This window comes from Netta rufina (assembly GCF_964035555.1).
Source record: "Netta rufina genome assembly, chromosome: Z".
Taxonomy (NCBI): Eukaryota; Metazoa; Chordata; class Aves; order Anseriformes; family Anatidae; genus Netta; species Netta rufina.
The window spans coordinates 68,965,131-68,977,683 of NC_140126.1; the positions used below are offsets into that span (position 1 = coordinate 68,965,131).

Here is a 12,553-nt window from a genome sequence, read left to right on the forward strand (position 1 = left end):
GATTTGAAACCTCCTGGCAACAAACTCCCTTTTTTTTTTTTTATGTTGTTCCACACTGTGCAGTGGTATTAATTTTCTCAGAGGCCAATTGAAAGCCACAGCATTGGAGCTAACACACACTGGTGCTCTTTTCCCTTCAGAAACCCCTATAAAGCAACAAGCACCTCTCCTCTAGTAGTGGTTCTAAATCTTAAATGATCCCTTCCTGTTGACAGATAGATCATCTAACTCTGCCCTTGTAAAGACTCCAGGGCCTTTTACAGTCTGTCTTCAGAGACCAATAACAAGAAAACAAAAATCAACCACAAATTCCATATCTGTGTTTATTCTTCACCTGGAAAGAGAACTGTAACACAAGTGAAGTTTCCATTAATAGGTTTATTATTTCTTTCTTTCCATAGGCCCAGAATAACTAAGATGCCTATATTTCCTACTTTTTTTTTTTTTTTTTTTTTAATTGCCAGCCTTGTGAGGAAACTGGGAACAACTGCACACTGTTAGCCTGATCGTTGCTCCCTAATATTGTTTACAAAATTATATTCCCTCTTGCTGAGTTCTGGACCCAATCAATAGGTAAACATTAGCAATCAGATATGCTATCAGCTGAGAAACCTTTCAGAATGGCCTTTTTCTTCCTATTACTCATCTTAGATTTGCTCAAACTACTATTAAGTCAGTTACAATTCTGATAAGGTTGAACAGTTTTAAGGCTTTTTTGTGTAGCTTTGGGAAGCAAGTCTCAAGTTCTTCGAGAGCAAAGCCACTGGCGCACACACAGTTATCTGACCAATTACTAAGAGGTTATCTTCACCACCGTCCACCAAAAATATTGAAATATGCCTTTTGAACAGCGAGTTAAAAGCACTTATCTGAACAGAATCACATTCTCCTTTGCCTGCCTTCCCAGGAATATGCGACCTTCAGACTTTTACAATAGCTTTTCCAAGATTTTCTCCCCTTAGCATTCCAATGAAAGCTGCTGGCATGTTCTCAAATCCTTCAGTGACTTGTTCGTGGAACTTCACTTTTCCCTGTCAGAAGGAAGAAAGGAAACTGCTGAGTGTTCATTCATCAGCTGCTTAGTTTTCGCGATCTTCGTGAGTCTATATTGCCACCAACAAATATTCTCCAGCTTGTATGCTCCATCTGAAACATGCAAGCTGGTGCACACCAGGGTAGCTTTGCAAAGCTGGGTTTGGATATAGCGATTCCATACAAGAATCTGCTGTTGTAGCAAGATTTCTCCCTCCCCCAGCTTGGAGTCAGAAGAGGGAGCAAAAGTCACTGCTGAAAAAAACCACCAGGACAGATTTAGTGCTTCTCAGTCCCCAGACAATGGACAAGGAGATTGTTTCCTCAAAGTCAGGCCTGTTTCTGTCTGTAGTGAAGTGTGGAATTACAAATCAAAATGTCAGATCAAAACAGCGAGCCTCCCCAAATCGTCAATTTGTAAAAGATAAAAAGCCTTTTAGCCTTCCATGTTCACACTCACATATTTTTCACAGCCACGAATCAAGTTTTAAACTCAGCCTCCATTTAGAAAAATAAAATTAAAGAAAAAAAAAATCCTGGGAACTCCCTTTAGAGCCCAGCTCCTGGTTCCATAAGGGCACTGATTTTTGCCAGTAATTCAAGCACATGAGTACAATGGAAACGATTGCTTATACTAGAAATGAAAGGAGTTTTCTGAAGGAGAAATAGAGGAAATACTCTAAATAAGAAACTCTTAATTGCCAGAGAATTGTTTAGAATGGTTCTGGAAGGATCCTCTTCCAAAGCTTATATTTTTTCTGGGATTCTAAGTTAAGACCAGAGGCTAGTATCGCAAGTCTCAGTGAAGTGGAAGGCATCAGGCATATTCAGTATGGTTTGAGTGTCCTCAAAAGGCTCAAAGATCACGTCAGATAGAAGAAAATCATACCAGGACCTCACTTCACCAGCTACGACAAGAGACCCACCCTTGTAAAGAGGTAAGCCATGGTGCAAGTACACAGTAAAGAAAATTACCCCTTCCCTTCTTACCTCCAGGACCCATTTCAGCAGTGCCTTCTGACCTTCCTCCCGGCGGTTATTCCAGCTACTGACAATAAACCCTTCCATACGAAGCTCCTTGAAGATCATTGGAATCTGAACATACGGTCCTGTAGGAGAAAGGAACCAACCCCCAAGCTGCCTGTGATGCCAGTCTCATTTAAAATGAGACCCAATGCATAAAGAGAGCTTTTAGCCAGTGAAGGACACTGAATCACATTGTTCCAGCCAGAGGCAGCCTCAATTCTTTCCAAAAAGAATTTCCAGAATAATAAGATCATGGGTTCAGGGACACGGCCACCCAGGAAAACAAAGTCCTGAGCTGTTAAAGCTGTGTGAGGCCGAACACCCAGCACTTGTGAAAAATTTCATTCAGAAGTAAAAATCCCATTTGCTGAGGGGCTTCAGCTTAATCCTCAAAGTACTGTTTTAACTGATTATTAGATAGCCTGCTGAGCTCTGGTGCTCTTGGCTAAAGCTCAGAAAAAGTTCTCTCAGTAATAGAAATGTGTGATAATCTCCCCATCGAAAAAGCCTGTCCCATTTTTAAAGTGATGTGGGAGTCTAAAGTCATAGAGAATGCAGTTCCTAAGAACACTCATTTCTTCTAGAATGCAAATCTGGAAAATTTAATGCTGTTGAATATTAATTTCAGACATATTTCCCAACACTTTCACCAGTACATGAAACATTAGCACTGATGAGATGGGAGAAGAAAGAAACAAACAAGCACTCATACACACAGATTAAAACCGAGCTGTCTCTTTTAAAAAAAAACCTGGGGGAAATCCATTTTCTCATCTGAAAGTATGCATTGTGCACATGCCATTGTTCCACCACACCTGCTGCCTTCCACTGATCTGTATCTGCTCAGAGCCCAGGGGATTCTTATTTCACATAGTTCAGCCTCTCCTTCATTTCTAATCAGCTGATGTTCTCCATCTGATAGGAGAGTGTACTAAGGAGTGTGACTGCGTGTACATGTAAGTGTGGTCACACAACAGCTGCCCTGGAGCAGTGGTTTGTTATCTGAATACACACACACACACACAAACTCAACTAGCACGCAGAAACAACCAGCAAAATACCAAGAATCTCCCACTATGTCCCACTCTGCCATCACCAAATAGTAACTAAACTTAGAGGCGTGGAAGTAGGCACACACCTTTCTGGGGCACGGAGTCATTGTACTGAGAGATGGCTCCACAGACTGCAATCCTCCCGTGCTTCTTCATGTGGTTGATGGCAATGCTGGAAAATTCTCCGCCCACCTACACAAACCAGAGGATGTGCAGCATGAGAGAAAATCCTCTCTTTGGCATTGTTTGCCAAAAACTTGCCAGCATTGAGATGTTGTGCTGAAAAGAACGGGTTCAATCAAAGGTGGAAAGTTGACCTCCATTCCTCCAGACTGTGGCTGCAGCAACCCTTACTCTTAGCTAACACCTACGAGGACTACATCATCTTTCTAAAAATTATTTATGAACAGAGGGAGCCAGTTTTAACTCTGTATCTGCTTCACAAAGCTTGGTATAATACATACAACAGGTATACTAGGAAATTAAAAAAAAGTGGGCTCGTTCTCTGGCTTGAGGGTGAACTGACATGGTTTGACTGCATCCGAACTTTTAAACTCTCCCAGCCCATTGAACATGACGTCCACATTCAAACAGCCCACTGAGACCAGTCCACATAGCCTGTTAACACCTGTTCTAACAGCGAGAGGTGAGAAACCATAGACAGACTACTCTAGGAATTTTTACAAGCTTGCCTTGCAACTGCTTTGTTTACTGGTACCCTTGTAGCCTCTTGGACCACATAACCACATTCATCCTCTCTCCTTTTCCAGAAACAGCAGAGGACTGCGTGTTCCAAGGCGGGGCCAGGAGTAGACCTGTTCCTCTCTGCTCAGCCTCAATTAGCACTAACAATCCAGCTTTGCCTTTCAATGTTTGTTCTGTCTGTTACCACCCCAAGGCACCTGCAGAAAAATCTGGGAAGGGAACATGGAGGCAGTAAGCTTTTACAGAACCTATGTGTGACTTAGATGAAACTCCATACCGAGTTTCTGCTATAGTCTAAGGAAAATAATAGTCTGCTCAGGGCCAGGCCCTCTGTCTGAACTCACATTGTCAAAGAAACAGTCGTAGCCATCAGGAGAGGCTTTACTCAGTGCTTCATCCAAAGATGTAACAGTCTTGTAATTAAAGGCTTCATCAAAGCCTATTTTTTTTAGATAAGCAACCTTGTCATCTGAGCCAGCACAGCCAACCACTTTGCAACCCTGCAAGGAAAGAAAGAGAAACATTTCTAAAGGCCCTCACAACAGGGGATGCTTGCCCTCCTGATCATTCATGGCCTTGATCATTCATGGTCTCAGAAGGCCAGGTCAGCCTTCTGAGGTGAAAGGACAAGCAGTCCATGCCACTCACCCCAATTTTAGCAAGCTGCCCCACCACAGAGCCCACAGCACCTGCTGCAGCATTAACCAGCACTGTCTCTCCTGGCTTCATCTTGCAGACCTCAAACAGACCAAAATATGCAGTAAGGCTGTGAAGAAAAAGAAAGATGCTCAACAAGCAATAAAAGAAAACAGACACAGAGGTCTGCATTGACCACGATAAATCAAAATATCATCACAACCAGAGCAAGATTCAGTTTTCCTCATTCCTTAAAAAATACTATTAAAAAAAAAAAAAAAAGAAACTTTTTAAATTGGCTTGTAAGCACATTCACTTCTGTTATAAGGCTACAGACACTCCAGAAAAATAAGCCACACTAGTGGGAAGCTGGATGGTGTGGTAGAAGTTTGCCTTATGTGAAAACAGCTTTCCTTGGGCTCACAAGTTGAAGGAGTAAGAAGTAATGAGATCAACTGGCCCAGAATCCCAAGAGGTTTCTCTTTAATTTTTTCTAACTTCAGGTATAGAGCTTCCCACTTGTTCCTAACTGAAAGGGTGAATTGCTGCTGTCTAGAAAAAGATGCATCTAGAGTGATGTCAAAATGAAATCTCAGGAGTTCTGCATCGCTCAGAATACTACTACAATTTTTAAAGCCTCCTGTGTCAGCAAGACTAAAGGAGTCCTGAGCTCCTGTAAAAACTACGCAGGAGACAAGAAATATGAGCAGGATTCTGAGAGAAAGCAATAGTGTGATTATTGCTTCTCCTGCATCATAGCTCTGTCTTCATCAGTGTGATTTAAAGGACTGCTATTTTCCTCCACCTTACACAGCTGTCTCTTGCCATCTTGACAACAATTCTGGAAATACATTGATAGCAGAAAAGCACAATAGGCAGAAGAATGGCCAATAAACCACTGAAATTTGATCCGCTCAGTTAATTAAATAATAGTTAATTATGAATTAATTAATTTCAAATATATTCAATAAATAATAATCCACTCTGGTTAATCCAGACTGGACTTGATTCTTTCCAGCCCCTCCTGGATCCTCTTCCTGCCTTATCACAAATCCTCAAGGACAGGCACCCTAATCCAAGGCAAATTTCTGATCAAAAGGATTTCAGATCCTCTGTAGGGTGAGGGCGTCCTGACACAAACATGTTTTTTGTGTTTGTTTGTTTGTTTGTTTTTCCCTTTCCTTTTTTAAAGCAGAGTGACCAGACTGCATAGTAGTAGAAAAAGATGATGGAAAAAAGATCAGAAACACCCTGCAGAGCAAAATCCAGAGGACAGCTTCCTTTGGATCATAATACTCACCCTGGCATGCCAACTGTCCCAAGAGCCAGAGATTTGGGGAGTGATTCTGGCCAGCTTGAAGGAAGGAGATGGAGGCCCTTCCCGTCAGAGATGAAATGACTTCTCCAGCCACTATTAGCCACAACAAAGGCCCCAACCGCAAAAGCTGGATTCTTGCTTTCTACAATCCTGTTCAAGCAAAGAAAAAAGATTTGAAAAAAAATAAAAAGAATATCCTGTGAGAGAGAAAATCCTAACTGTCTCTCTCCTCTTTTATTCCTGTTGCCCTTTGATGCAGAAGAAAATAAATACTTTGTGTCAGGACATTTAGTCCATACCCTACTGATGCTGTAGGCTTCTGATGCCCTCCCTGAAACAGCTACTGTCTCTTATCAGCATAGGAAAGTTGGACATGAGGATTCTAAACTCAGCCTGACCCGTGACAAACGACAAGCATCAGTCTGGAATGAATTCAGACTGGGCTCCTATGAGCAGAAAGGTAGGAAAGAGGATGCTGGGATTAAAGGATGGAAAAGCAAGAAGCTGAATCACAAACAGGCTACAACAAGCAGTTCCCTTTTCAGAACACCTGCACCTCATTTAAAAGTTGAAGATCCTGAAGAGGGAACCTCTTGTGGTAACAAAAGGCTGCTTAGGAACAGATGGAAGGCAGCATCTAATAACAGAAGTTCACACTTAGGATATCTCCATGTAAAACAGAAATTCCACTTTCTCATCCCAACAGGAAGATTAGCTTGGGAAGGAGTAGGTAAGCACCCTTGAAATACTGAAAATATCCCAGCCCTCAGTGTTCCTGCAGAGAACCACAGAAGTCAGAGGCTACAGATGTTCTCAGATGGCTACTTAGAGGCAGTGCAGCAGGAACAAGCAGACAAAGGGAACCATCTGTATAGCTAAATCATTACCACAAGATTAGAAAAGGATAGATTTAAGATCAGATAGCCTTTTGGCTACATCTAGAGTTGCATCTTAAGTGACACTGAGATAGTCACAGCTGGAATTGTAAGCATGCATGGTTTGGGGCTTGCAATTTCTGCACATCAGATTTTAAAACATGAAGTTGACCCTTCACATCATGCACAAAGGTTGGCACTTTGTGCCTCTCCTCGTAATACTGACTCCAGAAATAACATGCAGTTTGTAACAGAGGCCTAGATGTTCTCCAAGAAGGCAAAAGAGGTTCTTTCAGGCAAAAATATATTCCATCCCAGTGTAGGTAAGGAATACAGTTTGAGCAGTACGTAGACTCATGTCAGAAAAAAACATGACATAGGCTGCAACATCCCAAATGTCAGTACATTTCTCTGACATCTGCCACATGGATGGAAAACAAGAACTGAACATCTTACCTGGCAACCTGTGTGCCTATCATTACGTCTCCTTCCTTCATGTCCCTTTGACTGTAAGGTCTGTAACACAGGCAGAGACACAGCTTATTGTAAGCAACTTCAATGATCTTCCAAGTGTACTATGAAGTAGTAGCTACTGCCTGACCAAGAAACAGCATAAGAAGTAAAGCCAAACAGACCACAAAGATCTTCTCATGGTAACAAGGTAATTGGACGTTTTCCATGGACAGCTACTCAAGCATCCCACCCTGACTGAACACTGAGCTAAAGTGTCCAGGACTGGATAGTGTTAATCTTCCCTGCATGGTCCACCACTATGAAAAGTTTGGGACTCCAAAAAATTATTTCTGAGACTAGAGTCTACCGGACTTCCTCATAGCTCTGCGTAAATTTTCCCAGTCTCCTCCTTGAATTACTGGCTAGTAACACAGGCATATCAGCAATTGACTATTTAGAATATGTATCCTTAAGAACAAGCTTGCTGGAATATGGGACTCGGGTAATGTGGCACACTCCTAGTACATGTTCTTTTAAGGTTCAGTTGTGAGCTCAAGTGAGTTAACTTAGCCAAAAAGAGGGGAAGAAAAAAGGGGGGGAAGACGACATACCTCATGTACGGATCAACACTAAGGAACACTGATTCAAGCAGCAACTCTGAAACAAAAGACAAAGCAAATTACTGGGCATCAGCGGTACAATAAAGCATAGGTCCCACAAGCCAGTCTTTTAACAAAACCTCAGGATTCCCAAAAGTTCAAAAACCCCATATATCAGCATAAAAAACTACCCAGAAGCAGCTATGGCATTCAGTAGCTTTATCTGGATTACCACTGTGCTCTTACAAGACACTCTCAGAAGTGTCTCTCTAGAAAGTTGGCTTCTCTTCTGTCCTGTTCTTCTTTATCTGCCTCCTCTCTCTGCAGAAGACTCAGTAGGCCAGAACCCCTGAGCAGAACACTAACTTTTTTGACCTTTATATATAAAAAGCCTTTTCAGGATTCATCCAGCAGAGGGTGGTAAGAGATCTTGGCACGTCATATATAACCACCACTTTGCTCCCTTGCACAGAAAGCACACATTTTCTAGGTAGCTTAACATGCATTAGCTGTTCACCTCCATCTAACAATGCTCTTCATTGCCCATGCTGCAGCAGCCAAGTTCACATACGCTAGAAATATATTTGGGCATAAATATTCCTGCACAGCCAGCTCAGAGTGAGCAGGAAGAAAACTGTGTGACAGAGGAAAGGCTGCCTCTTCAAAATGACTCCGTGTCATTTAAATACCTGCATGCATCATTCTTTTTGCTTAACTGTGTATGAACTCTGTAGAACTACACATGCTATGAAATTGCTGAAAAGTACCTATAAGAGAGATCATATTTCAAACCTTCAACTTGTAAACCTAAACAGGACTACTAGCAGTTTAATGAGTTTTCTTTGACACACCTGCTAACCTGGAGTAAACTTTGTAAAGGACAGTGGAGTGATGAGCAGCATGGTGTGCATGTGAAGCCAAAAATCAAGGTTCATTCTTTTATCAACATCTCCAGCGTTAAACAAGTTACTAAAGTCTCCACCCTTTTCCAAACATAAACACATAAGTAAAACCTGTGTATTTTTTCTCTCTTTTTATTCACATTCTCATGCTGTTACAATGGTCAACAATCATAGATAAGCATTGTTAAAAAGTAGATTTTGAATGCAGGCAGAATCTTCCCAGAAGTCTTCCCTTGTTACTTCTTTAAATGAAAGACCAGCCCCAGTTGACTCCAGCCTTACCTACTCCCAGTTGTGGCCCCACTCTCACTGCAGTGGGAGGCCCCCATGACTATCCCTCAATACAAAAAAAGTTCCAGGTTAAACTCTCCTATGAATTCTCCTTCATTCTCCTAGGAAGAAAGACCAAGAGAGCTGGGGATGTTCAGCCTGGAGAAGAGAAGGCTCCGGGGAGACCTCATTGTGGCCTTTTAATACTTAATGGGGTTTTATAAAAAGGATGGAGAGGGACCCTAAAAGGATGGAGAGGGACCCTTTACTCGGGTAGATAATGACAGGACGGAGGGGAAGGGTTTTCAACTAAAAGAGGATAGATTTAGATCAGACATTAGGGAGAAAACCTTCATTGTAAGGGCAGTGAGGCCCTGGCACAGGCTGCCCAGAGAAGCTGTGGATGCCCCATCCCTGGAGGTGCTCAAGGCCAGGCTGGATGGGGCTTTGGGCAGCCTGGGCTGGTGGGAGGTGTCCCTGCCCATGGCAGGGGGCTGGAACTGGCTGATCTTTAAGGTCCCTTCCAACCCAAACCGTTCTGTGATTCTATTAAAAGATTCTTTAAAAACCACTGCCAGAAGTTACCGTCTTCCCCAGCTTCCTGCAAAGGATTTTGCAAGGTAAAGCAGATGACAATTTTACAGCAGTAAAGCATCTTTGTGTATTACTAGAGTTACATCACTTGCTGTGGCCAAGGTTCACTTCTCTTTCTCCTTCTAAATTAAACGAATTCCACTTCCTTGCAACGGTTGGTTTTGAGGGTGTATCACTTCAGCAATTTTCTCCAGCAAAGTTTATTTGCAAACAGAGTCGAAAACCTTTGCCATGAGGCACCACGTGTGATTAAGTGCTATGGGACTTTGAAAGGCATGCCAGAGCCACCACATGCTGGGGCTAAAGTTCAGCCTCCTAATTCCATGTGTATAATTGGATGCCAGCACGTCTGAAAATGCACTAAACCCATCAGCACACATGTCCCTGAGCAATTGCTCGGCTCTGCCGAGGCACATGGTTTGCCACAAGCCGTGCCAAGCCTTTTTTGTGAAAATCTGAGCTCGAGAAACACGTGGACTGTTCTACAAAGGCACAACAACCTCCAGGCAACAGCTGATGGCGCTCCACTTACCTCCATGCTGTAGGCTTGGCAGCTCGATCTTTTTCAGGTCAAAGTCGCTGGGCTTGGGGAACCCCTGAAAATGCTTCTTCAGCACCCACACCTTGGCAGTCACCATTCTGCAAAGCAAGCAGCACAGTTGGTGAGCGCCTGCCAAAGAGACACCGAACAGTGGCAAGCCGCTAGCTGGGGCTGCTTGTGATTTCAGGGAGCACAGAAGCCCAAGCTTGACTGCCTGCTGTCACACCAGGAGGCTTCTGCCTGCACCCCGCAGCAGCAGCAGCATCTGCCCCAGCACATCTCTGCAAAGCATGCTCACTGCCAAGCAGCCTGGCTGGCAGCAAGCCAGGCGTGGGAGGTCAGCCCCAGCGGGAGGCACAGCTCCCGCGCTAAAGAAAATCCACTGATTTAAAGGAAACAAAAAAAAAAAAAAAAAAAAAAAAAGAGAAGGAAAAAAAAAAAAAACTGCTGAACTTGCTATTTTGCCCTGGTCACATGAGATAAGTGGTGAATCTGGACCTGTACAAGCTTGAAACGAATTCCTGCAAGCCAGGAATATGAAGGCAAGAAAGCACTCCTTCATACTAAGCCTGCTGGTGACGCCCCACGTGTCTAAATCAACAGCTTCTGTGGCTGCCAAGCTCAGGGCTTGGAGCTGGGAGCACATCCTCACCAGCATTTTCTGTGCAACGTGGAAACAAACACATGGCTTGCGTTTGTTTTACCCTCTCGTTCCCTTTCTCCTGCCTGTAAGCGAGCACATGCACAAACCCAGAGGAAGAGGGGCTCGTACTTGGAAGAGGCGGCTGGAAAATTGTCTTCTGCTGCCAAGCCCAGGTCCTAGGCTTCTGTAGCTGGTGCTGCCGGGGTCTGGGCTCCTCGACAGGCGTCCTGGAAGGCAAGACAGTGTTTCTCGTGGCTTTTATCAGCAGAGGGAGCACCGCCCTCCGTCCACTCACCCCGGGCCCAGAGCCAACCTTGTGCAGCGTGGTGCACCCACCGTGATTCACCCTCCTCCTGCATGGATCCCCAGCGACCCCGAAAAAAGAAAACAAAACACACATCGTGCCCCAGCTTGCAGCAATGCTTTTGTCCCAGAGCTCCACTGCCTCCTGCTCCTCGCTTCCCCGTGCAAATAACCCTGCACAATGCAAAGGGTGCCGGGGCCCCGTGCCAAAGCTCTCCGTGCTAAGGAGCGAGGCCGAAAGCAGCGCCCAGACCCTGCGTGCAGCGCAAAGGTCAGAGGAAATTTATCAGCAGCTGCTGCATTTGGCCTACATTCTTTGATTATTGTTATTGGGAGTGCAGGCAGCACTCCCTGCCCTTTCCATCCACTGCTGCTCTTGACTGTGGTGCCTGCTATGCCCACCTGTGCCCCCCGAAATCATGTTGCAATGCCGCAGCAACAACGCAGCGAACCCGGTAACAGGGCTCACAGGGGGAAAAGCTGAGTCTGCATTAACACAAAGCTGATTTCTGATTTCACTCCCATGTTCACGAGCACCGAGGCGTGTTTTTCCTAGCAGCGTGTCCTGCACCCTGGCACACATCCCATGGCACTCCGGCCAGGGACTCTCCGTGTCAGTGGTGCTGGCTCAGCCAGCAGCCACACGTGCATAGGAACCTCGAAGCCGTCCTGTCCCACCCTCCTGAGTCATTAACGACTTGCTCTCTGCTTTTTGTCTCTCCTTTGTGTGCCTCAAGGCTCCAGCCCTGTTCTTTACCTTCCCACCATTATCTCTTGATAGCTTGATTCTTCTGTGCTTAGACATGAATTGATAAGGAGGAAGTTGCCCAACTCTGATTAAAGGACTCTAAAGGATAAATGGACCCATTTTGTAGTGGTCCAGTAAAGCCTTTAGTGAACTGAACTTGTCATAGCCACTGTCTCAGCTTTAAGACCAGCAACCACTGTACTGTGAATCGACTTTGTTGTCTTTGTTGTCAGTCCCTATGGGTTTCAATAATACGTTTACTTTGTGCGCTCTCTGTATAACAAGCTGCATAAACGACTATAATCACTTCTCTAAAGAACCAGCCATAATAAAAATCCGAAAAGGGAGAGTCCATGAGACCTACAAAAAGACTAAACTCATTCCTAACAAGTTCCATAAATAAATAAATAAATAAATAAATTTGCCTGATAGTCCTGAAAAAGAATCATCAAAGCTTTTAGTGAAATTGCAATCCAAGATGACATTTATAATGATGTCCTTCAAATCCTCCTTATCCTCTGGTCTAGCCCATCAAGTTATGGGAGAGTAAAGCTTTACATTAAACTCCCTCAGCTTTTTCCATAAAACCAAGCAGCTGATAGAGAAAGAATGAGTTGGGGAATCTCAGCCTTGTGTACTAACCACATACGTAAGAAAGCCAAGATCCAGCCTGTGTGCAGATCCTGCACCTCTGGGTAGGGAATCACACCTCAGTCCCCAGAATCAGAATGGGGAAGGAGATTCACCACTCGATGGAAAATGGGAGAAGAAAATAAGGAGAGGTGGAAACTGGAATCCCACTGTAGATGCTAGCAACTGGAAAAGAGGTCAGGAATAAAAAAGAGGACAGACAAGT

At 44.0% G+C, this 12,553-nt stretch overlaps 1 protein-coding gene across 1 annotated transcript; it reads right to left on the reverse strand.

The window, feature by feature from the left end:
- Positions 1-421: 421 nt before the first annotated feature.
- PTGR1 (prostaglandin reductase 1) lies at positions 422-10,890 on the reverse strand. The gene is made up of 10 exons (XM_084304988.1): positions 10,776-10,890; positions 9,995-10,101; positions 7,709-7,754; positions 7,101-7,160; positions 5,752-5,919; positions 4,464-4,581; positions 4,160-4,315; positions 3,197-3,302; positions 2,023-2,141; positions 422-1,031 (listed from the first exon to the last, which is right to left on the reverse strand). Exons 2-10 carry the CDS (start codon positions 10,098-10,100, stop codon positions 921-923), a joined length of 990 nt encoding a protein of 329 aa, XP_084161114.1. The 5' UTR covers position 10,101; positions 10,776-10,890; the 3' UTR covers positions 422-920.
- Positions 10,891-12,553: the final 1,663 nt, after the last annotated feature.

Coding starts and splice junctions, on each gene's coding strand:
- PTGR1 (XM_084304988.1), bottom strand. CDS start 10,100: ATGGTGACTGCCAAGGTGTGGGTGCTGAAGAAGCATTTTCAGGGGTTC. Junction 7,161..7,708: donor AGTGTTGATCCGTACATGAG/GTATGTCGTCTT, acceptor CCTGTGTTACAG/ACCTTACAGTCAAAGGGACA. Junction 3,303..4,159: donor ACGACTGTTTCTTTGACAAT/GTGAGTTCAGAC, acceptor TGGTTTGTGTAG/GTGGGCGGAGAATTTTCCAG.